Source organism: Synchiropus splendidus, chromosome 4, assembly GCF_027744825.2.
Source record: "Synchiropus splendidus isolate RoL2022-P1 chromosome 4, RoL_Sspl_1.0, whole genome shotgun sequence".
In the NCBI taxonomy this organism is placed as follows: domain Eukaryota; kingdom Metazoa; phylum Chordata; class Actinopteri; order Syngnathiformes; family Callionymidae; genus Synchiropus; species Synchiropus splendidus.
The window spans coordinates 22,610,952-22,635,684 of NC_071337.1; the positions used below are offsets into that span (position 1 = coordinate 22,610,952).

The 24,733-nt window shown below is 42.7% G+C and overlaps 4 protein-coding genes and 1 long non-coding RNA gene across 14 annotated transcripts in view; 1 reads left to right on the forward strand and 4 right to left on the reverse strand.

The window, feature by feature from the left end:
* Nucleotides 1-1,654: 1,654 nt before the first annotated feature.
* Nucleotides 1,655-4,691, reverse strand: apex1 (APEX nuclease (multifunctional DNA repair enzyme) 1). Its single transcript, XM_053862937.1, has 5 exons — nucleotides 4,622-4,691; nucleotides 3,869-3,994; nucleotides 3,561-3,724; nucleotides 3,298-3,490; nucleotides 1,655-2,454 (listed from the first exon to the last, which is right to left on the reverse strand). The coding sequence occupies exons 2-5, from the start codon at nucleotides 3,921-3,923 to the stop codon at nucleotides 1,940-1,942; spliced, it is 927 nt and encodes a 308-aa protein (XP_053718912.1). The 5' UTR covers nucleotides 3,924-3,994; nucleotides 4,622-4,691; the 3' UTR covers nucleotides 1,655-1,939.
* Nucleotides 4,692-5,070: 379 nt separating this feature from the next.
* osgep (O-sialoglycoprotein endopeptidase) lies at nucleotides 5,071-11,170 on the forward strand. Its single transcript, XM_053862665.1, has 12 exons — nucleotides 5,071-5,197; nucleotides 5,488-5,607; nucleotides 5,771-5,890; nucleotides 6,420-6,595; nucleotides 6,926-7,021; nucleotides 7,103-7,152; nucleotides 7,981-8,059; nucleotides 8,225-8,290; nucleotides 8,950-9,040; nucleotides 9,297-9,372; nucleotides 10,821-10,919; nucleotides 10,980-11,170. Exons 2-12 carry the CDS (start codon nucleotides 5,493-5,495, stop codon nucleotides 11,017-11,019), a joined length of 1,008 nt encoding a protein of 335 aa, XP_053718640.1. The 5' UTR covers nucleotides 5,071-5,197; nucleotides 5,488-5,492; the 3' UTR covers nucleotides 11,020-11,170.
* A 1,497-nt stretch (nucleotides 11,171-12,667) lies between these two features.
* On the reverse strand, nucleotides 12,668-19,170 carry si:ch211-214j24.10 (uncharacterized protein LOC558894 homolog). The gene is made up of 4 exons (XM_053862447.1): nucleotides 19,025-19,170; nucleotides 15,012-15,779; nucleotides 14,909-14,941; nucleotides 12,668-13,607 (listed from the first exon to the last, which is right to left on the reverse strand). Exons 1-4 carry the CDS (start codon nucleotides 19,038-19,040, stop codon nucleotides 13,573-13,575), a joined length of 852 nt encoding a protein of 283 aa, XP_053718422.1. The 5' UTR covers nucleotides 19,041-19,170; the 3' UTR covers nucleotides 12,668-13,572.
* Nucleotides 19,171-20,251: 1,081 nt separating this feature from the next.
* LOC128757908 (uncharacterized) lies at nucleotides 20,252-21,331 on the reverse strand. Its single transcript, XR_008414409.1, has 2 exons — nucleotides 21,147-21,331; nucleotides 20,252-20,930 (listed from the first exon to the last, which is right to left on the reverse strand). It is a non-coding gene; the product is annotated as an uncharacterized LOC128757908 (long non-coding RNA).
* Nucleotides 21,332-21,887: 556 nt separating this feature from the next.
* The window catches only part of nav3 (neuron navigator 3), a 256,733-nt gene continuing 253,887 nt past the window's right edge, over nucleotides 21,888-24,733 (reverse strand). For all 10 annotated transcript variants that reach the window (XM_053864128.1, XM_053864127.1, XM_053864126.1 and 7 more), the window contains one exon: nucleotides 21,888-24,706. In XM_053864128.1, the coding sequence (XP_053720103.1) occupies nucleotides 24,587-24,706 (120 nt within the window). In that variant the 3' untranslated portion in view covers nucleotides 21,888-24,586. The remainder of the gene's footprint in view (nucleotides 24,707-24,733) is intronic.

Here is a 24,733-nt window from a genome sequence, read left to right on the forward strand (position 1 = left end):
AATATAAAAATATTAAATATACAAATGCTAAAAACTCAACAAAATGCTATTTGTAGGAGAGTGTGGAGGCTGGCTATACACAATGTAGTTTAAAAACAGAATGACATGAAAGAAAAGAACGTGCCAAAAAATCTTAAATTTACTGCGATGAATTTTATTGCCACAGGAAGATCTGCCTGCAGTGCCAACAGACATTCAAGGGGGAGCGTGCACTTGTTGAAGCAGAGACTGTGGCGGATGATGTGACAGAAGATCATGAGAGTCAAGTGAAGGCGCAAGCCTCTAGTTTGCTGAGACAGGAACCATTCAGTTTGACAATTTGGCCCCTGGAGAAATAGTTTCTGAGCAGTCCGATGACTCTAATTCAAGGAACACAGGTCGAACGAGTGGGTGCAAACAACAATGGGGATCCAAGGGAAAAACTCGCAGAAATCCTTGTCCTCAAAAAGATAGAAGGTCCTCCCAAAGGTGGAGCGAGCTGCAGAGATGCAGCAGCCCAACAGCAGGTAATCCCATTCTGTGTGTTTGCTGAATGAAATTGCACTATGTCTGAGTACGATGCCAAATGAGGCTATGGGTAGGTCGGCAAAAACATGCTCCAGATAAAGAAGAGTTTTCTTGGAAGATGCCCAACTTTGTGGCCCTATCAAAGGGTTTATCATAAGATGTGTTAGATGCGGCTCTGAAACACACAACCAACCGATCACAAGTTAATATTGAATAGTACGGTAGGCGTCTGCATGTGTGTGCCCTGCGATGGACTGAAGTACTACAAGTATGTATGTGCAATAGCCCCTGTGTGGAAGAGCATTTCAACATTATCGCAGCTAAGATGAGTCACACCACAAGGGGAGTTATCAAGTCAAATAACATTTCTTTCTGCAACAAATTCGAGTCACACACAGCTCATTCCATGTGGAAAGAAAACGTTTCTTTGCTAATTTACATTTAATGTTTGAGTTTCCCCTTTTGTATTTGCATCACATTTGAATATGATAACTCTTGGTTTGTGTTCCGCAGTGTACCGCTAAACTTAAAAGACATCTGTTTGCAGAGTAGAAGAAATGGTAAACAACTGACAATTGGAGTGAGGAAGTTGAAGCCTTAACTACATATTTATTACAAAGAAATATCTGTGTATTGCAAAAGCTGTGAAAGACAACAGGAACTGGAATGGAACATTTTTCATCCCTTAAGATGAAATTAAGTGTTGTGCAGGAGTAGGATGCCCCCTACCTCTGACTGATGATTGTAAAGTTCATCAGTATGTATTGGAATTTTAACTCAATCTTTCAGTCAGTAATGTGTGACTGGCATCACATATTCAAGCCCCAATCAAAGGCATTGCTCAATGTTTTTCCCCACCAGGTTCTGTGACTGAGAGGTCAGTTGCTCCCCCTCCAGGATTCACAAGAATAAGCAGGCTACAAGTGCCCTCATTGTGATGCATTCAATCTTGCTTTAAAAGGTCGTAATGTTAAGAGATCAACCCTTGAAGGAAAAGTAAACAGAATTTCCCCATAAAGGATGACTAGTCTAATGTGGCGATGAACGTCTTTTGCCCAGCAGAAGGGTGAAAGGTGCGAGGCCAATGACACCTGTTGGCTTAAGCCACGAGGTTGAGATGCACATGAGGAAAGCAAGGCAAAAAAAGTTTCCTATAAATCACCTTTATTTTGTTTTGACAATTTCCACGAACCAGTCCACATCAGTTCAGAGAAAAAGGCAAATGAAAACCATGAATGCTTTTAAAAAAGGTTGAACAGTGGATCAGTAGTTTTATTTTAGTGTACTTATCATGATGTATTGAAGACAACTGCATCATGTAACAGAAAGGTTTGCAGTAGATGTTTTGGTCTGACTACTTCTCTAATATTTCTAAAGACAATGTCTGGTGAACCAACACGTGGCTGATGCGTCACTATTATGCTATCAAAAGCTAGAAAGCCATCAGCAGGGTGATGGGACAGTGGTCACTGCCCATTGCTTTGTTGCGGATCTTGTTGTCACACAACCCCGAACGCAGAGTGGCGGACAGTACAAAGTAGTCAAGCCTCCAGCCCACGTTTTTGGCACGGGAGTTCATCATGTAGGTCCAGAAGGTGTATGCATAGGCCTGCTCGGGATAAAGCTCACGAAAGCTGTCGATGAAGCCCGCAGCGAGCAGCTCAGTGAAGCCCTCGCGTTCCTCCGGGGTGAAGCCTGCGTTCTTCTTGTTGCCCTTGGGGTTCTTCAGATCGATCTCTTGGTGAGCAACGTTGAGGTCTCCACACAGTACCACTGGCTTCTTTTTGTCCAGGTCACTCAGGTAAGATCGAAAATCGACGTCCCAGGTTTTGCGATAATCAAGGCGAACTAGACCTTTGCTGGCATTAGGAACATAAGCCGTCACCAAAAAGAACTTCTCAAACTCTGCCGTGATGACGCGCCCTTCCTTGTCATGCTCTTCTTTGCCTGGAAGAAAGAAATCATACGAGAGTTAAGGGACGACTTTACGCTTCAAAAGAATATACTGTGGGCCTGTTCCAATTCTCAACCGACCGCTCATGTTAGGCCCTAACAGTCGGCTCTGCGTGTTCACTTGTAAGTGTAGTGTGTCTCGATACACACATACAAGGACACTGGCCATACATCACTTGAAATGATCCAATCAAACCAAAGAGGCTCTGGAGTTGACTTGAAATGCAGTGCGAAGATGATGTGGATGGATTCCCAGGATACCAAAGTGAGAAGTGAATAACACTACTTAAAAACAATGGAGTGAAGGAGCACATGACATTTTAGACCCTGTACACACAGAGACAAATCCGGCAGTATCCACACTTGTTTTTCACTCGCCCAATCTGACACCTTTTGAAACCAGGTCCCAGAGTGGATACATTTTCTCTCCGTGTGCACAGCGGATGCAATACTTTCTGAAAACGATTATGTCACCGTCTCGTTTCTCTCACTACCCAGAAGGCTTCAACAGTCACTTCACAACAACAGCGAAATACAGCCGGTTGTGGGGACCCATGACTAACCCATGTTAGTGATGGGTCGACAATGATCAGTGCACTGACTTTGAGCGGCCACCAGATGGCGCTGATAGCTGTAAACGGTTTGGATTTGAACAACTAATTCAATCAAACTTCAGATCATTTCTAAACAAAGAGCGGCATCTAGCGGTCTCTGAAAGTAGGACACCGTTCATCAATGCTGTTTGACGAGACCGATACCACCCATCACGACTGTGTATGTATATCACAGTCTAAAGAAAGACGTAAACAAGGGGGAGGAAAAGTCAAGTCCTCTCACCAATTCCATAAGTGACATTGACAGGCTCAGTCTTGCAGAGCATGGCCACGCCGCTGTAGCCTTCCTTCTCATCTGATCCATTCCAGTACTTGTGTGGGTACTCGGGCATGGACGTGATCTCGGCAGGTAATGACTTCTCCGCACACTTTGTTTCCTGCAGGCACAAAACATCCGGGGACTCCTCACGAACCCACTGGATGAAAGAGGAACCCAGATGTAAACAGGAAAAGTGCGATTTGTTTGATGATGTCATGCCAACTCACATCCAGACCCTTCTTCTTCACCCAGGCCCTCAGTCCGTCCACATTCCAAGATGTAATCTTGAAATTGACTTCACGTCCATCTTGGCTGGTCAGTTTGTCAGGGGGGTCTTCATACAGGATCGGGGCTTCTGGCTCCTTGGTCTTCTTTTGTTTCTTGGTATCAGCTTTAATGGTGTACAAGACAAAATTTACAATTTTGAATAGTATAAATGGTTTGGCACTGGACATCAACGGTGGTTTGTCTGGTCAGAGATAGGATTAAGACAAAATGGCATTTTAAAATAAAATAAATGTATGTATACAAGTACCAGCTCCGTTGTCACCATCTCCATTGGCCTCCTCTGCATTCTTGCCTCTCTTCATGCTTGAACTTGCTCTGATGGCAAACACACCCTGCAAACACACAGCACGCACGCACCACAACACACACGACGCTGCAGGAACAAGAGCACGTGATATTGTTATTCCAAAAGTAACTAGTACCTGGGAACTGGCATACGAAGTTCAAGCTTTGGGAGGATTGTGAATCTAGACCGCTTTAGTTTGGAAGCTGCCCCCACAACCTCAGATAAGCAGTAGAAATGGATGAACTGGACTCCCGCAACAATAAAGCAAGCACCAAAATTGGGACGAAATCAACGTGACAGAGGAAACCAGTCGCTTTATTGGCACCCATAAACGTAGTCAACAGGACTTCGTAAGTTCAGGTTGGGTCATCACCAGGAAGGTCGAGTGATGCAGAAATGCCTGGCTATATTCTTATCGTGACGTACACAATAACGGTGCAAATACACGGTGACAACAGAAGCTTTAAGTTTAGAGTGTAAACACAAATGGACGAATACATTCAGCAGTACTCCACGCATTGTAGCAGTTGCTAATGGCTAGGACTAGCATCCCCCTGCATAACAAAAGAAGGGCCTCGGTATGGAATGAATGAGAAGCAAAACGTGGCCTCACACATCTTTAGGGGTATTAACTGTAACGGCAAATTCAAGACAAGACTAGTGCGTGAACACAAAGGAATCCGTACGAATCGAAGAACGCGACAATAGTCTTACTTTCGAAGATGCGTGTGCAGCTTATACCAGCACGCTACTTCGGTCACACTCCCCCTGGCACGCTCGGGACTGCGCAGGCGCACAAGCAGAACAGTCAGGTGGCGTCATCGCTTTCAAAATAAGACAATTTTCTTTTTTTATTATAAACGAATTTAGAGTACTTTCTGGCTGCTTTAAAGCAAATATCATTTACTTTTCACGATACTTTGTAATTTTAGCAAAAGCCCGCCATGGCTCAAATTAGATTTCATAACCCCAACTCGCCATTAAAGCTCATTTTCATTATTGATTAGTCAGTGATATTTGGTGTGATTGTGACTCAAATGGAGAATCATGAAAGACGTAGACGAATAATTACACGCCTCAATAATTGAAGTTCAAATATAAAACGGATTCGTTTTTAATAGCTGACAATGATTCCCCACTAGAGGGCAGTGTCGCACAATTGTGTTGTCACTGACTCCGTAGAAGAAGACTGGCACCTTCACATTAGTAAGGGAAGTGACAGAAGTTAACGAAAACGACATATTTGGCTGGATTTTTCCTCGTTCCTTTTAAATTAGTTGCACTTCAAAGGTAAAGAATATACGATTATATATAACTACGTTATGTTTTGGTGCAGTGCTGAAGCAATTCGTGTTGAGCAGGCCACAACAAGCATGTTAAATCGTTGGCATGTCGCTATAATATCGATATAATGTAGTGAAAGAACGCGTTGTATGGGGGGATGAGTGATCCTGACTTGTCTACAGCGTATACCTTAGACTGGTTATTTGTTGAGTTTTATGTTAGAAAGGCAATTTATATTTCATATGTCCAATTGTTTGAGTGCAGATTGTGCATGATGTGACTGGTGCTTTTTCCAGCTGCCATGACAGTGGTCATTGGATTTGAAGGTAGCGCCAACAAGATCGGCATAGGAATCATCAAGGATGGCGAAGTCCTGTCCAACCCCAGGCGCACTTACATTACCCCGCCGGGTCAAGGCGAGTCAGAATTTGCCATCAGCATTATAGCAGTTTCGTTCTGACTGGCTTCTTTCTCCTCGGTGAATGTTGTATGTTAGATCTTCAACCATCTCAACCGTCTGACATCTTTTCATTCGCATTCATTCTATTCATTTCATTCACATCTTTGTTTTCTCGCCAGGTTTTCAGCCTAGTGATACAGCCAGACACCATCGTGCTGTCATCCTGACCGTCCTGAAAGAGGCGCTAGATCAGGCAGGAATTAAACCTGCTGAGGTGGATTGTGTGGCGTACACAAAAGGTACTGTTTAATGCCTCATAGAACATTATCAATGCTGTTGTTGCTGTTTTTATTCAATAACTGTGGCTAATATGTGGCAAAGTAAAAGAAACAGGGGCTTCATTAATGTGTATAAAGTTTAGCATTAGAACATTTGCATTGCATTTATAAGAGGAATATCAATAATAATAACCATCATCATCGTCTACATGCATAGCACATTGAATGTGTGAAGATTAAAAATCAGAAATTCAAAATACTGAATTGAAAATTATTATTATTATTATTTTAAGTTAAATACTAGAAAAGATTTTAAAAGACTAAATAGTGAGAATTTTAAGAAGTCATCATGAGGCAAATATATATATATGTGTGTGTGTGTGTGTGTGTGTGTGTGTGTGTGTGTGTGTGTGTGTGTGCGCGTGCGTGCGTGCGTGCGTGCGTGCGTGCGTGCGTGCGTGCGTGCGTGCGTGCGTGCGTGTGTGTGTTCAGTTATTGTTATTATATATTGTTATTCAGGTGCGAGTCAATGCTTGATTTGCCTCACCAGGTCCTGGGATGGGAGCCCCGTTGGTGACGGTGGCTCTGGTGGCCCGGACCGTGGCACAGCTCTGGGGGAAGCCTCTGGTTGGTGTCAATCACTGTATCGGCCACATCGAGATGGGCCGACTCATCACCAAAGCCAACAACCCCACCGTGCTCTACGTGAGCGGAGGAAACACGCAGGTGAGCTAGATGAATTCAGAAACGTTGCGCTGTGTTTTTGCTGAGACACAAATCTGTGGTTACATACTGGAGAGGAGAAATGTACATGAAATACAAACTGTTTTTCATGCTGCTGAGTTCCTGGTCTATACTGCCACACGCAAATATTTCCTTTATTACTTTGTTGGAATTATTCTGTGTTCTTCTTCTCTGATATTTAGTTTGCTATCAAGTTGCAGTTGGAGCTTAAAAACAGCTGTGGTTGACACTTTAATACACAATTGTATGGTGTGAGTGTTCAACTTCTTGTGCTGTTTTCAAAACTCTGCTCTGATTCACCTCCCCGTGCAGGTGATAGCATACTCAGAGCGGCGATACAGAATCTTTGGAGAAACTATCGACATCGCCATTGGCAACTGTTTGGACAGATTTGCAAGAGTCATCAAGGTTTGGAGCCACTGTTTAGTCAAGTTGTGATTGTGGTCATTTTTCTTGTGGTGTATGAAATCAAACCATAATTTTTTTCAGATATCCAATGACCCCAGTCCGGGCTACAACATAGAGCAGATGGCTAAGAAGTGAGTGACCAACTGTGAATGAGCACATGCGCGCACACACACACGCACACACACACACACACACACACACACACACACACACACACACACACACACACACACACACACACACACACACACACACACACACACAGCAATGCGTTGCTAACAAAAGTGCATACTTGCTTTTAGACTCTAAATACATGCTGTAAAACAAACCAAAGTATATAGTTTTGGGTCCAGCCATAAATTCTGCAGACTCTGACATTCACCCACCATGTGCACACAATGACCCAAAAGAGTCAGGAGTGTTGACAAGTGCTCATGACAGAGACGGATTCATTGGAAGCATGCAAGCAACTCAAAAGCCATCACTGATATTTGGATAATGATTATGTGTACACACGACTACTTGAAGGCAGAAACGCTTCATCAAGAAAAGCGCTAGCATACGACTCACACACACACTCTCATATCTCTCTCCTTGTGGGGGCATTTCATTGACATAATGCTTTCCCCAGCCTAAACCAAACCTTCCAAAACACATGGCTAACTTTAACCAGGCGTTTTCATCCTCAAATTGAGGTTTAGACTTGTGGAGTCCAGCAAAAATGTCCCCACAATGCAAAATGTCCTCACACGGAGGTTTGTTTCCAAGGATTATTCCCCACAAGTTTTACAAGTACACACACACGCTCGCTTCAGAACAGCACAATTGATGCTAGCGCTCACTCAAATACTGGCATACACTCGACAAAATAACACTTTATATGCGGAGTACACTTCAGTTTGATGATCCATTTTACTGTTACCAAACTTGCTGTATTCACTTCTCCTCCTGGCCAACAGGGGAACTCAGTACGTGGAGCTGCCGTACACCGTCAAAGGGATGGACGTGTCATTTTCGGGGATATTGTCTTACATTGAGGTGACGAAGTTACTGCCTTTCATTCAAGTTAAAGTAGCACTGGTCAACATCAGCTGTTAAATGATGCTTTATTGTCATAAAACTATGAACCGCAAAGCATTTTTTTTTGCCTGTGAATGAATTATTTCATTCACAAGGTCTCACTCCACTGTTGTACTTCAACAGGATGCAGCTCACAAGATGCTGGGAAGTGGGCAGTGCACGGCGGAGGACCTGTGTTTCTCTTTACAGGTCAGCCTCAAACCACGAGCTCTTCATGTCGCCCATTTTTAACATTTGTCACTTCAAAAAATGTACAGTACCGGCCAAAGGTTTGGACACACCTCTCATTCATTCTCATGCCTTTTCCTTCATTGAACTATTTACATTGTAGCTCCTCACTGAAGGCATCAAAGATATGAATGAACACATATGGAATTATGTTGTAAACAAATAAGTGTGGAATTACGCGAAGCATGTTTTGTATTTTATATATTCTTCAAAACAGCCACCCTTTGCTTTGATTCCTGCTCTGCTCTCTCTTGGCATTCTGGCGATGAGCTTCATGATGTAGTCGCCTGATCCGGTTTTCCAACAGGTGACTACGTGATGAAGTTTTTCAAGAAGGCAAAGAGTTTGCAGCGCAACAAAGCAAAAGACAGCTGCTCTGAGTCATCAAAAATATGAAACATATTTACAGTTATTCAACATTTTTTTGCTACATAACTCCACATATCCTACATCGTACATTTGATGTCTTCAGTACACATGTACTTGTGTATCTGCAATGCAGAAAGTAGTAAAAATAAAGAACAAACACTGAATCGGAAGGCATGTCCAAACTTTTGGCTCATACAGTATTTTAGCATTGAACGACACAGCTAGCTGCACTGACGCCTCTCTTTCCACAGGAGACTATGTTTGCGATGCTGGTGGAGATCACGGAGAGGGCCATGGCTCACTGCGGCTCGGAGGAGGTGCTCATCGTTGGCGGTGTCGGCTGTAGGTTCACAGAATAGGTTTCTGGTGGCTCGACCACTGATGACACGGAGTGGGTTGTCAGATTGCTCAAAACGCTTGAATACTGCCTTTTTTCTTCTTCCCAAAATTCAGTACTGGTGGGTGGTCATAATCTTGTTTAAATATATTTTTGGCAGAAATGTTGGAGTGTGTTATTCTAAGTTGAAGATTGTGAAGTGCATCCTTAACGGCAACTTATCTTATCTGTGGGGATAATGTTCTCACCTGTTCTGTGCAGGTAACTTGCGCCTGCAGGAGATGATGCAGGTGATGTGTGACGAGAGAGGAGCCAAACTGTTCGCCACGGATGAACGGTAAAAACAAGAGCACCCACTTTGGACGCGTGGTTTTACTAAACATTCTATTGCGATGACCTTGTGACAGTCTCATGATTTCAAGGAAACAGCTCATTAAAAAAAAAAATCGCCGTATAACATATAAGTTACATTGGGCTTTTAGCTTCAAAGTAGGAATAAAAAGCCTGACACCCCAAACTCATTGAGCAGTATCAGTTATATCAAGTTGAAATGTGTTCTGCTGTGTGTACAATAGAGCAACAAGTAACACTAAATAACGTGAAAGCATTTGGTTTTTATTACAAGGCACTTTTTGCACATAATGCTCACAAAATTTTACAATGCTGATCCCATGAAAATGAATTGTGATTCTATTTTCTTTTACTTCTATTGGATGTGTGGTCTGAGGAGGCACGCGCTACACTCTTCTGGTGCCCTGGAGGCATCATGGCCGACGGTCGTGAGTTTGAGGGATGTGACCATTGCCCATGACCCTCTTTACAATCTGTGGTTTTCCAGTGTATGAAGGCAGCACTGTGGAGAAATGATTACTTGGCCTGGGATGTTGTGGTCCAGCGTTGTGAAACTCCACCAAAACTACAAAGCATTCGCCGACGATCATTTCTGTTTCTCAGCCTTCTTCAACAGTAGATGTGCTACACTAAGATCTCAAATGCTAAAGATACTTAGCGAACGAAAGAACCGAGAAAATGTTTCAGACATGGTGCTGATGATACCAGGGTTCTAGTTCAATCCACAAGACGCTACACATTAAGGAAAACGCTCCTTCGGTCCATTGAAATGCCTATGTGTCAACACACCACGCTTAAGGCTGACTTTTTTGTCATTATAGGAAGCAAAAGTCTCTTTCCCAACAGCAATATATTACCGTGGGAGTGAGGATGTGTTGCTTGTTCAGTACCTATGGTAGCTTGTTGCGATAGGCAAATAATAACTGAAGAAGAATTTTATGTTAAGCTCTATTAAAGTGTGAGCTATGACATATGTTGTGGAAATGCAAAAAAGAAGGCTATTACGTTACCAAGCGGAAAAACTGTCAGGTTTACGTATTTTCTAATAAGGAATACATATGCACCATATTATATAACATCATATAATATAATTTACAATGATATCCCTGTTGGGATAAATGGTTCTTAAATAATGCAATAATAGCAGTGTTTTAGAGGATAGTGATGAGTTTGTCTCTCAAAGTTGGTGATTATTTCACAAATTTCCGGCAGCTTGTCTGGACCACAGATATATTCTGTCCAAACCTGCTGAAGAAATACATGTGGTTTTTTTGGACTTGTACAGTAGTGCTTCAACACATGTCAGCGAGCCATCCAGAGTGAAATCGCTTCAGTTGTGAAACAATGCCCTTTTCTTCAAGTCAGGCGTCACCACACTTGACTCCCAAAAGTAAAGGTTTGTTCAGATAACAGTGAGCTTGCTCCATGTCGCAGATTCTGCATCGACAACGGAGCCATGATTGCTCAAGCGGGTTGGGAAATGTTCCGCTCTGGTCAAGTCACCGAGCTGAAAGACTCCTGGATCACACAAAGGTAAAAAACACTTAGTTGACTTACTGTTTATGGAGGCTGATCACTGCTCTGTTTGTCAAGGTACCGAACAGACGAGGTGGAAGTGACGTGGCGGGATTGAAGCTCACCATTTTAGAAATGGATTTTTTTTTTGTATTAAAAAATAAAATATGTCATGAAACAATTATTTCTGACTGATGCATTATCAATCCCACCTTCTGAACATTTAGGACTCTATTTTTATGTTTGTTTGAATAAAATAGTTAAAGAAAGACTTGGTTTTTTTTTTTTCAAGCCTGTGTGACACCTCACAGGTCACCAAATGATGACTGTCCTGTTGAAAAGTACTTTTCACTTTGAACAATTGCTCCGTCTGCTGGGTGATGTTCGGCTTTCATACTTGTTTAATGGAGCATACCCCGGTGAGATTGGAAGATGAGGACTGCTTTATGACACATCATATTCAAGAAAGGAAACACTGTGGAAGGAAAAAAAAAAGGTGGATGCATGAGAAGTAGCCACGCGCTCATGTGACCCGACGTTCTACTGGGATTCAGAAGAGCAACGCATCCCTAAAGTGATCATGTGGAGAACAGCAGCTGCAACTTTTGAAGGGCAGAGTTTGTGATAGACAAAGGTAAGATTCAATCTATTGTGACGTCAAGAAGTGGCTCTTATCAGTCTCGGCTTTTCATTGGATTTGATGACTTTAGTCGCCAGCAGTGACTGCCTACGTCATGTAGTGTGGCAGAGCTACAAAGGTAGACAACTGAAGTCAGGACACTGACAGAGAGGGACATTCCAGGGTTGTCTTTTTTTATCCTCAACAAACATGAACTTCAAGATTCCATTCATGTGTATTAATTTTACTTCATTATTCTTTAGTTCAAACTAAGTTTTACCTGATTCACCTGATTTTTTGCTGATGACTATTCTTTTTTTATTCAATTTTAAACCTATTTATTTTATCTCTAGACTCAGTTTTTTTTGTTCACATTTTCCTTTTTTTTGTTAAGTATACTTACCAGAGTAGCTTAATTTCGACATTACCAATGTCTGAAATTACTGCAGAGAACTTGCTGAAACTAATTCAAGTGTTGTCTTTTCTTTGTCAAGCGATGGATCACATCGCAACCCGGATGGAAGCCTTCGGAGGAGCTGCGTAGTTCCAGTTTTGAAAAACTCCTGGTCGTCTTCCTCAAGTAAACACTTCCTGTCTCTCCGTTTTTCTGTACAACCTCTTTCTGTTCATGCGTCGACTTCAGGGGAGGTCACAGCCCTCTTACCTTGTTTTCCTACACCTAAACCCCGGCCTTCTTCTTGAGACACAGTGCAACCAGAAGGGTCCCCACCAAAACCCCCAATTTGAGGAGCTACATTCAAAATATGGATGTAATTAATAACTGGTACGATCTGGGATGTGAATGACTGATACTGAAAGGATGTTTTTCCTCACAGTCACCTACTGGCTGAGCTTTCAGTGCATTTGTTTCACAGTTGAAAGTTCCATTGAGAAGATCACAGAAATGTCAATGACAAAAAAATCACTATCACCATCACTCATCAAACAATTTAAATTCTCAAATTTTGAGGGTTTTTTTTCTGTGATGTCTTAATTTCATTCACACAGAATTCAGAAGTGATGTGAATTTTCTTGGACAAAAATGCTAATTTCTTAAAACCTGGTGAGAAGGAAGTTTGAAATAGGAAACAAAGCAACTTTGTCTTCATTCACACGACAGAAAGAGCAAAACACTGGTCAAGTTTAATCCTTTTATTAAGCAATACTGTTTTTACTTACAATTCTCCTCCAGTGTAATTTTTTAAACTATTTTCCAAACAAAAAAAAGATCAAAAACATACTGAACATGGTGAAATCCCTTCTGGGTTCATGAGCAACATCCCCCTGATTAGTCGAGAGAATAAAATCCAGGAAACAGCATTAAGATCCGCCAGGTGGACAGAAGCCACCCTCGTGTAAACTGCGTAAAACTCGAGCAGGAACAAGACATTCTTCCGTTTAAAACTCAACGTGGACAAGAATCGCTGGATTTCTTCGCATAGATTGGTCACAACAAATATTTTTTTAACAAAGTGCTTGATTGACCACTCGCTTTACAGATAAAACTACAGCTTCTTCTTAACGTGGGGGACTTTAACTACAGCTTGTCAGAGACTGTGCACTTAAAATTAGAAAAGGGTGAAGGGGCGGGGCGGGGCGGGGGAGTAGTTGAGCATAAAACCCCAAAATGAGAGATGAAGATGAGAAACGGTGAATAATTAAGGCAGGCGTCCTGTAAGGCGATTAAAAAAAATGTCCATTGCAGTAAAGATCTCCAAAGTTAGTCCAAAGTGTCTCAGTGAGGCTTTGCATGAAGACATCATCCTGAGTGCAGCGCGTGAGGGACGACTCCGAACCTGTCCGTCTGTATGAGTTTTTGTTGGTGCACCTTTGTGTGCGTGCGTGCCTGTGTGTGTATCTGTGTGTGTGTGTGTGTGTGTCTGTGTGTGTGTGTGTGTGTGTGTGTGTGTGTGTGTGTGTCTGTGTGTGTCTGTGTGTCTGTGTGTGTCTGTGTGTCTGTGTGTCTGTCTGTCTGTCTGTCTGTCTGTCTGTGTGTGCATGTAGGTCTGAGTACGAGTATGTCTGCTTGCTTGCTTTGGGTTTGTGTCAACGCTAGGTGGCTTTGTACCAGACAACTTTTTTGGGATCTGAAAAATAAAGAGAGTTTCATTAAAACCACTTGAGTGTGGCAACTTGTAAACAATGTGCTTCCATGAACATAATTCCCCACACAATTGAGAGCACACACTAAATTAATGTAGAAAATGGATGCTACCTTCTATGGTCTTTAGGGCGCAAACTTGGTGTGACACATAACACATTGTGCACTTCATTGTAAATGAAGCGCCTATAATTTGATTGGTTTGAGACATGGCTAAATATCTTGGCAGCATGAAGCTCGTTCGCCTGTAAAAATCCATATATCAGCCAACTGTCAACTGGTGCTGTCAGGCTGCTGAACGTTAGACAGTAGCTGCAATACTGTTTATTTGTACATCTTCTTGACTAGTATTTATCTCCTATTTATTTATTTTTGGACATGTAGTTTTGTTTTTGGAAACTGGAGGCCTCAGACCGAAATTTCATTGCCATAATACAGTGATATGTTTTTGTGCCATGACAATAAAGAAAGTCCAAGTCTAACTGTAAATTGTAATGGTGAAATTACCAACAACAAAATAGTCACAAGCAACTCACCACTAGAAACAGACTCTTTTCACTGTACTTCACCTCACATGTAGACAAAATTGGCTAAAAAAAAAACTGGTGACTTATTGTGAACCTTTCATTCTGAGCCTAAGAAAAGTCAATAGGAATGGTTATCTGGTCATAATTCAACAGACCATCAGGTGCGACTCCTGTGCTGAATTCTCGTCTCAGAGAGTCTATACTGTAATGGTCAGAGCAGGTACAGTAGCTAGGAGGGGTGTAAAGAAATACTTAACCTCACGAAATGATGCCCAACAATCACAAATCAAGGGGGGGGACTAATGAAAACATTTGAATTCACCGGCGATGCTCTGTGCTCTAGGGCTCCAGCACAACACAGACTGACGGATATATCGTGAAAAATCAAGACTTCTAAAAACAATGGTAGGAGCGACTGCTTGAAACTCTGGTCTGTGCCGGTCTCACACACACACACGGAAGTAAATGGTACCAAAACATGGAATGCTAGGCGGCATGATGGTGACACTGGGATTGGCAAAATTCAAAGGATGACATGCGAAAAAAAAGTTATTTTTTGTGTGTCTGTGTATTTTGTTCTGAAATTCATGAAATGAAATGAAATTCCGTTACACCCCTAGTAGCTAGTGTCTTTAGGTGGATATTGCAGGTCAGATAATAGGACGAGAGGAGCATTCAGCATGCTAGAAATTCTGCACCGATTCTTCATGGGACTCCTAAACTTTCTGACAGCAGGAAGTAGGTAGCATAGGCAACTGACCTTTTTTCTGTTTGTTGCACAGAGTGTTCCATTCTGGGGAGCAAAACAAGGGTTAGAACAAAAACCATCAAACGTGTTCTGGGCTTGTGATCGGACTACTGACCTCTGTTATGATAATTCAAAGCCTCAATAAGATGGCGACAACTTAGCAGCATCTTTCCGTCACTCTCCTCAAACTCAGGGCGTAGCAGAGCCACGACTGGGCTGAGGGACTCTTCAGGGCGAGGGACGGTGAGAACTGTCGCGGCGGGAGGATCTTCTGCCTCTTGTGCGTCTGTGGGCTGAGCTGGAAGAGGGCTCGTGGCAGGACAGTGACCTGGGCACTCTGTAACGGGTCGAGCCTCGCTGATGAAGCTGAGGCCCCATTGGTTCTGGAGCAGCACACCGATGGCGGGGCGGTCTTCCTCCGGCGTGGCCGCTCTGGCCTTCACCTTGGAGGCGTAGCTAACAGCAGGCTGCAGCTTGGCGGGGCTATCCTGCACTGGGAAGGATGGTGGCGGTTTGAGGAGAGGAAGACTGTCCTCTACCCACCGGTCCTTTTGGTTGACTTTTCGGGGGCGCTCAACCCGACCGACCCCCTTCTGGCTTTCTCTGCGGAGGCTTCTTCCTTTTAGCTGCTGGCCTCGACGGTCTTTTTCCCTGCGAAAGCCCTGGGGTTGCGTGTGGCCGGGTCCAATGAGGTCGGCTTCGCTGGACAGCTGCCTGTGATCGGCAGAGATGAATCCCCCACCTCCACCGCCTCCACAGGTGCCTGAACCAGGGGAAAGGCGACGGTTGCGGATGTGTGGCTCGGCGTTGGCAGCTGTAACAAGGACTGCAGGGTCACACAGCGAGTCGGACTCACACACAGTGTTGCTGGCTTCCCATGTACCTGGAAGGCATGACAAAACATTATAATGACATGTTGACATGATGAAACACAACTCTTATATCCTCGCTCCACATTACACATCATATTGGCTTGTTGATTAGAAAAGCTTTATGCATGTACGCAAACCTGCACCACAGTACCCACCGATTACACTCTCATCACCACAGAAGCAGACAACACCACTCAGTGGACCATTACATGCACGGATCAGACTGAATCAACAGCTCATCCTCACCTCGAGTGCTACCATTATCTGAATGACAATACTTTGTTCGAGAGGCAGAAACTTCTGATGCACTCATCAATCTCCCACTCTCCTGTCAGTGGACTCAGGATTTTATCGGGGAGGGCATCTGGGCGTCTGCAAAACATGAAAAAAATGGTGCCCGATTCTTGACCGTAGCATGGCTGCCAGATTACACTGGTATATAGCGGCATCTGGCTGCCAAGCTACGGTTGAGAATCTGGTGTCCATTTTTTCCACGTTTTGCAGACGTCCTCCAAGTTAAAAGCCTGGCGAATATCAGCACTCCATGTAGACATTTAATTCTTTGTTGTCTTATGGATTCAACTGACTACCACGTTCTGTATATACCGTACACATCAAGAGCAAAGTAATTCCAGGCAGAGGACATGTTTGTAAGACAAGTGCGAGCTATCTGAGCTTCTAAATGTGCAAATGAAAGCATGAAAGCTGAGCAGACAAGGAAGACACTTCAGTGGATAACAAGCAGCTCAGGGTTCAGAAATCGCTGTTTGGATCGGTGATCTCCAATCCGGCATTGGTATCTAAACATGACACAGAAACTGGAACAGACTCGGGGTAACAATTATATTAAGATTGATTCATGTGTGATTTTTTTTTCCCAGCAATTGAACTGCTGCATCGGTCTCAAGTCCGAGGTCAACCAATGTGTATATCAAGCTAGTTGCTGTGTGACAGGAGCCATGTGGTTTGAGTATGTGACAGCCGCTAATTCAGCTCAGAAAATGTGGTGAAAAGTGAAGCTCACAGCACCATTTTGGTGCTCAGTCTTCCAGAAGATGCTGTGTTGGCAGACCTTCGTCACAATAGGGACATTTTGATAAAATTATAGCAAGACTCCTAGAACAACATTGAAGCAAAAATGATTTTTTTTTTCCCATTAAGTAATAATTAATTGTATTCATCCATTAAATCGTACTCGCAATATAGAACACACATTTTCTTCAACTGCAGCCACAACACAGGCTCTCAATCACTCAAACCCAAGGTTTTACTGCTCATTTGTTATTGCACATAAACAGCTTTGTGTTTGTTATAAACGCCATTAGCTGAAACTAAGATAGATTTATTTTGCCACAAATAAAGGACATTAATCTAATAATCACCCAACCCTACTTCAGCACATCCAAAATAAGGGGAAGTAAATCATTTCAAATGGCCACAGTATTCAAGTATCTGTGCTGTGGTCTCAGGGCCTTACTCAGCTAGTTTCCTTCCAGACGGTCATCCTTCACAGGATTGGTGGGGTTTTGCAATGGGGAAAATGTATTCATCAATTCCAGTTACATAACACAAATTCATAGTTCTTAGTTGCCTGAAAACAGGAAAGGGGAAATAATTCCTGTATAACAGGTGTGTCCACACACAATCCCGACTTGCAAGAAATGACCAAGTCCTGTTGCATAGGTTACAACCAAGAACAGGTAGAGCTGCAGCAAAACGGGGGACATTTTTTCTCCATTGTGTGGTCTAGTCGATCTGGCTCTCCTACCCCACAGGTTGACGACATCAGTTCATGAATAAAACCCACTTACAGTTTGCAACTGTAGACATCTTTCTCCAGGTTACAAATGCAAAAACCATACTTTGCAAAACAATGACTTGGCCACACCTAGTCCTAGTGGTGGATCTGATTCACAGTCATGCTAATTGCTCACTGCCGAGCAGGACCACCACTTGCAAGTGAGAATTCCCTCATGTGGGAAACAATACAACTATAGGATCCATTTTCAGGTTCACGCCTGAGAGGCCTAACATCAGCTTGCATCATGTATGGATCGAGGAACACGCTAATGCGATAGTAGTGTTGTAAATCCATATAAATTAAACGAACGTGAACTGTTGCAGATGATGAAACGTCATATTTCAATCGGAATTGCTCAAAATGTGCAGTGAACGGTACGTGTCTTATGTCCCCGATGTTGTGGGTCACATTGTTCAGGTGACCTCAGTCATTTCCCCCCCATTTTACCGCGGACTGTGGTAAGAGAATGATGTTTTTGACTTGTCAGTAACTTGACTAGAACTAGACTATGGTCGACTACGTAGAAAAGCTGAGGCAGTCAAATAATTAAACAATTATCAGCCCACTGACACTGAATATTTTTAATATAAAGAATACAGCATTATTCTGATATATATATATATATATATATATATATATATATATATATATATATATATATATATACACATTTTGTCTTCAGGGTGATTTTTACAAATACTATTTCACAAATAGTGCCAGAGGCGTGGCTATTAATATTTATGAAAATTCTCTGCCATCTTTAACATATGGATAAAAACAAAATATTTAAGTACTAAAATCATCACTCACGATAATGTTTCACATTAATAATAACGATGTTATCTACTATCAATGTTGACCAACAGAATTATAACTCCGTCCAGAAGGCATTTCAAAGGAGACAGCGTGCATGTGTTCTGGTCATGACGTCGAGTCGTTATGAGACGATTATGGAAACCCTTCTCGCGGGCGTCTTCCCTCCGCGAACCTCCAGCCGACAGGAGGCCCCGGAGTAGCCACGTTGGAGGCTTTGCACGTTCATGTTGGCCCCGCATAAATCCCAGCACCTCCGACGAATATCAGGAAATTGTCGGTTCTCTCACTCGATACCCACTCAATAGAACATCGGAGCGAAAAACAAGGTTCCGCGTTTTACGAGCTAACCGCCGGTCTTAGCACAGTTTAGCAGCGTCATGCTATGACGAAACAACTCAGTCAGCGAGTGTTCCTCGAGCTTAATAACACGCTAACAGCAAACATACACACTACATCGAACAACTCGACCCAGGAATTAATGTACGACCAAACAACCACAACAGGGTTGATAGAAGCGCCGTAGCATGTTAGCAACAGCCAAAGTTTCGTAACATGCCACAGAAAGCGGTGGTAGCTTTATTCTAACACCGATGAAATAGACGTCTTTAACGACAACGTCAAAACAACCCATTGTCTCACCTGTTTTAATATGCATTTCTTTTAGTTTGATGTGTCGTCGTGGCTCAACCGTTCCGCAACTTTCTGTATTCGAACAGCGATCGTCGATAAGTTACTTACTGCCACCCGGAAAGCGACACGAGAATGTGGGTGGTACCGGATGTCCCTGCAGATAAGAGGTCCGACGGGGAACGTGGAGGGACAATGATACCGTTCATCGTACCTTTTTTTTTTTTTTGAAAGAAGACAAAACTATGTATTCCATACAGGATGTGCAACATACACAAATACATGTACATCAAACGACAAAACTCCTTATTGAATTTGAAAAACAAACGGTTTATTTTTTATCAATGTATTGTCATGAATGAACCATTTTCCAGGAATGATCATGTTTTCAGAATCAGAATTTAATTTATTGCCATGGTCAGTGGGGAGCCCACCAACTAGGAAAGTGTTTTGGAATAAAGTGCTGACAAAACATAAAATAAAATAAAATAAAATAAACAACAAAGGCTGTTCACGAATTCACATTTTCATCGCAAAACAAAAAAATCTCCCTCAGGATAGATGTTATTCATGCTCTTAAGAGTGCATTTCCCTTTCTTTCTGAAAAAAGAGATCAAAATTTCAGTGTCGTTTTTTTGTATTTCAAGGAGACACATTCAGTTTTAACCAAAAGCATCACATTTTCATGCAGAATTATACAAAACATGCAAAAGGGAGCTAAAGAACAAGCAAAAGCCAAAATAAGTTTGGTCAGAATTTAAGCAAAGCTACTTGTGCTTTTCAGCATTTTGTTTGTACTAACATTTAAGTTTCCCATTTCAAGTTGAAGTACTAGAACAAGGCGACCCAAGAACCTGGTTTCAGTATAGTCTCCATTCCATTATTATCCTCTTGGGTGGTCGGTGAAAGTTTCACTAAGTCAAATTGATGATCGCAATGTCGCACACTTGCATTTTAAAGAGCACGGTGTGCCACCGCGAAAGCATTTAAATTCAGCAATGGGTGTCACCAGAATATGAATTGTTGCTCCCATGCAACACAGACTTCAAACCTGGATGAATCATTTCAAAGATGAAAGCAGAACGCTTCTGATCATCCAGCCGTCACTTGCTTGTCTTTTTCTCTTCTGATCATCGGTTATCTGATTTGATTGTCTTTGTATCTTAGTACTCAAGGCCGTTCTCTTAAGCTCAAAGTACAACCAGTGAACGTAAAAACAAACAGGAACAGACATGAAGGTTTCTCTTTTTTTAATTAAAATAGTCTCGCACCAGCAGAACTCACAAAGAATCAGACATTTCCATCGTGTGCGGGATCAAACCAGAATTGAGTACATGTATTGGACAAAATCTTGTCTAGTTTCTGGAGGTTTCGACTCCTGCCACAACACTGAAGATAAATACAAAAACAATTGACATTAACAGGAAAGGAACAAAATACTTGATGTTAATATCATATCAATATTATCCATGTGCAAACTCCTCTGTATTTAGCTAGTGGTGTCATCTTACATTTTATTTGACTTATTAGAATCTTGTTTGTATTTATTATGTTCATTCACAAACTTCCAGGGTCTGTAATGCATTAGTCATCAGTCAGAGAGGAGTCAGCTCTTCTGGGAATTATTTGAAACTGCATTAGTGTGTTCATAATATCGTAACAAGTCCAAGCATCTTTTGTTACAAAAAAAATGTAACATTAAGTTCATAAGTAGAACTTATATAGATATCTCTTCCATCCTTGTGGGATATGGGTGTCATCTTTCCGACTAGAAGATGGCAGATGGCCCACAGAAATCGGGTGGTTCTGGAGTTTTCAGAAGGCTCCTCGATCAAGTTGCATCAGAATGACGTTGACATCATATGGACATCAGTGTTGATCCACAGCGTCGCCTCTTCATCCTCCAAACTGAATGAATCTGCAGCAGCGTAACAGGAAAGTACGTCTGAGAAAACACAATTTGCACAAAATGCGTGACATCAACCATTACGTCACGGGGGTTAGAGTTAAGCTATTCTGGCACATTTGTTACACAGGACTTAACGTCGAATGTTGTTTTAAACCGATTTTAAAAAGCTATATTCGAACGTCCCTCCGAACTTCCGCGTTGACTTTTTGGGTGGGAACAACTTACCGTTCAGTTACGGCACTATGTAATACATGAAGAAAAAGAACGCGATGTCGAAGACAACGAAAACCCAGAAATCGAACCAGTACGAATGCTTCGGTAAAGAAACAGCGGTGCCATCGGATTTATACGTTTTTTGAGACTCTTCTGTATGTGCGGTGGTCGGCGCCATCTTGACAATAGCGAGACCCCGTGACGCGGAGGAAGTGACGATTTTATCATGACTCAGACCTTCAAAGTAAGATCTGACTCAGCAGTACAGTTTATCTGGAGGACTTGTGATTAAAATAGAAACTTGTTTTATTATTATTTATTATTTATACGGTGTAATATCATTCACTGAATGATAGAAAATACTGTGCACACAGGGCCACACTTTGCCCAGTTCTGATTTAGATTTATCAGTTTAGCTCTGTCTATTTCAATGTTATTCTGTCTTAAATATGTTGACCCTCCCATCACAAGCATCTTACTACAAGTCCTGTGATGCATTGCAGCAGACGATAACTAGATCCAAATGTTCAAATCAAAATAGTCTCCCCAATTAAATTGAGAAACATTCTTGTGCGAATCAGGTGACTCAGCTTGTTGTTACTACTTCTATCTGAAACCTTATAACTTCATTCATCCCAAGGCAATCATTATCAATGAGAAGGAAGTAGTAAAGATAAGCTTGCTCTCACTGTGAGTCACATTCTAACGTCCACCTTTCAGGATCCTGAATATACTCACAGAAACACATGCTGCTTGTGCGACACCAAATACCATTTATTAGGGCTTTACAAAGACTACAAAATCCTCCTGATGAGTTAAATCATTGTCTCTGTCTATATACATATTATGTTACATACAAATGTACAAAATATAAAACATTAAGGACGAATGTTTTCACCCAAAAGGAAGAAAAACACAACTCTTCCTCAGAAAACAGGAGGAATAGCAACAGTTTCAAACGGACTCAAACAGCAGGCGGGTGAGGGGACAGATGGACCGGCTGATCATTGACGTGATTTGTTTTATGCTCTCTGAAAATACTGGCCTCTATTTTGGGGTCTGGTTTTGGAGACGCTTGCAGGGTCGCTCAGAAGGTCAGTCCTGAGGTTGTGAGTGACATGTGGGACTTTACTGACGAGTAGCACCGGTTGGCGATTGTTTACAGTACGACGTCGTGTCCACCTCAGCACCCGGCCCAGCAGCGGAGTCCAAAATGATGTAAACGTCCAGACATACAGTTTTTCATGAATGAAAGATCAGGAAGATGCAAAGACCAGAAGGAGCTGTTGCTGTACACAGAGCACCGCCTGCATAGGAAAACCATCCAATCACAAAACACACCTTTGTCCGACAGGTTTGTAGTTTTCATTTTTTCCCCCCAGTTCTGTTTTCAGTGATGCGTGACACAGACAGGGCTGAATGCATCTTTGATTCACTGTGCAAGACTAAAGTATTTACAACTCACCCCAGCTTTTAAGTGTGCAAAACCAGTCTTAAACAAAGAGAGGACAATCAAAATGTAAAAATGGCTTCCCTCCCAAACGCATACATTGCAGTAAAGAGTTCCTCTCAAAGCATAAAAAGCTCAAAACATGCTTGTCAGGTTACAAAAAGTCACACAGTCTTGTTGTGCTCTGAATGAAAGACACCCAGGTCAACTGGGCCAAACAATCACCCGCCTCTACTCCTCCAAATTTACAATAGCTGTTCTCTTAATAGGCTTTGTACTTTCACTGCCAGAGCTCATTGAAAACATGATGAATGAAAAGGAGACATGGACCCATCCTTCACATCTCATGAGCAACAGATGCCTTCTAAGCGTTTAAGGCAGCGAGAAAGCACCAATATCATAATTCTATTTTTGACATTCCAAAAATAAATATGTTTGGCAGCGCATCTTTCGGTGCAAGTGCTCTATCTTTTCGCCATCTTTTGGGAAGCTGTGTTGAATAATCCAGTCTACCCAGAGCAGCTCCTGAACACTGTCAAAGAGGTGCAGCGTAAACTCAAGGCAACATGATGAGGACATGTTTGAGTTTGCTCGTCTTCCGCCACACACTCCGTTCCATTTGAATCAGTCAACATTGCGAGCAGTTCTCAAAGGTGGACTGCACCGTGAATCCTTAAGTCTCCGCAGCACTTCTCCAGTCTCTAAAGATCGGCGTTGAGAGTGTTAGAGCACTTGTGTTGTGTTCAGTCTGATCATGATGCTACAATCACGTGGAAGTCACGTATCCACCAGTGGAAGTGTTTTTGTTGTCTGGATTGTCCTGATCTGCTGAAGCCAATTTTTTTTGTGTGTGTGTGTGTAACTCATGTTCCCTGATGGGGAAATAAAGTGCAACAGGTGAACTGCATCAGTGAAGGGGGAGACGGTTCGGTAAAGTATCTGTATGGAAACAAGAGTCGCTCACATTGACTTTAGCCTAAACAGGACTGATCAAAGACGTCTGCTCAGGTAGCTTTGTTTGTAACACATCTGTGATTCCTGACAAAAACCTGCTCACAAGTCACAGAGTGCGAATTTGGCAGTCAACGAAAGGGAGATGAGTTTTCAGGACACGCAGATGGTGTGGGCAGGCGACAAAGAGGATTCAGTTTTCCTTGAGTCACAGCTGATCTGGGACACGAGCGCATCGGCCTAGGTCTATGGAGACCATTATTTGGGCCTCCGACACCGCATTCATGACCACCATTTGTGGCCACTGACACATAGGCCTCATAACCGGATGATTCATGGATGAAGCAATAGGAATGAAGGACAAAAACAAGACTTATTCTTAGCTTCAGGTTTCTCAACTTTGGAGAGAAAATGTGTATTAACATGAAACCCAGGTTGTCTTGAACGCAACACCACACCAGTACCACTCACTATGTTGAGCAATGACCAAGTGGTGGTCACTCGATTGCTCATTTTAAGTGTAATGCTCGATTAAAATTCATAACGGTTTCTGCGAGCTGAACGCGTTTTCTGAGGCGCCTCGCCACTCCACCACACGAGGGCGCCGCGTCACCTGCAAGCATTTCACTGAGAGCTGAAGGAACAGTGCCTCGCTGAGGGACAATAGAGACGGCGGTTCTGTTGCCCAAGATTGTCTCCTCCAGCTGTGCATTTTCACGTGAGAAGCACCAGTGTAAACAAGGAATAAAGAAAAACACAGACGCCATGGCCTCGCTGTAAACGTGACGATATCACTGGGGTGGATTCAACGCAAACAAATCCAGTTTCACGGCATGGAACTTGCTGCATTCTTTGTTTTACACTCTGACATCCAGCGTTAATTGCACACTCTGCAGAGTGTGTCTGAAATGAGCCACCGGGATGAGTCACACTCGAGGAGCCTCGTCGGCTATTGCACTTCAAAAACACCACGGTTTGATTGAAAATTGCACCTTTCTGGAAAATAAAACTTTTCATTCGTGACACACAGATGCGCAGCAGCTCGTGGTCCTCACAACGCAGACTCCAGTGAGGAGTCCAGCTGGTCGTCGTGGTGACTGGTGCTGTCGCTGTCACAGCTTTGGGTGCTGGAGTAGTTTGCGGCCTCCTGCAGCCTCAGCAGCATGTTCATCTACAAACAGGAGGAAGCATGGGGTTA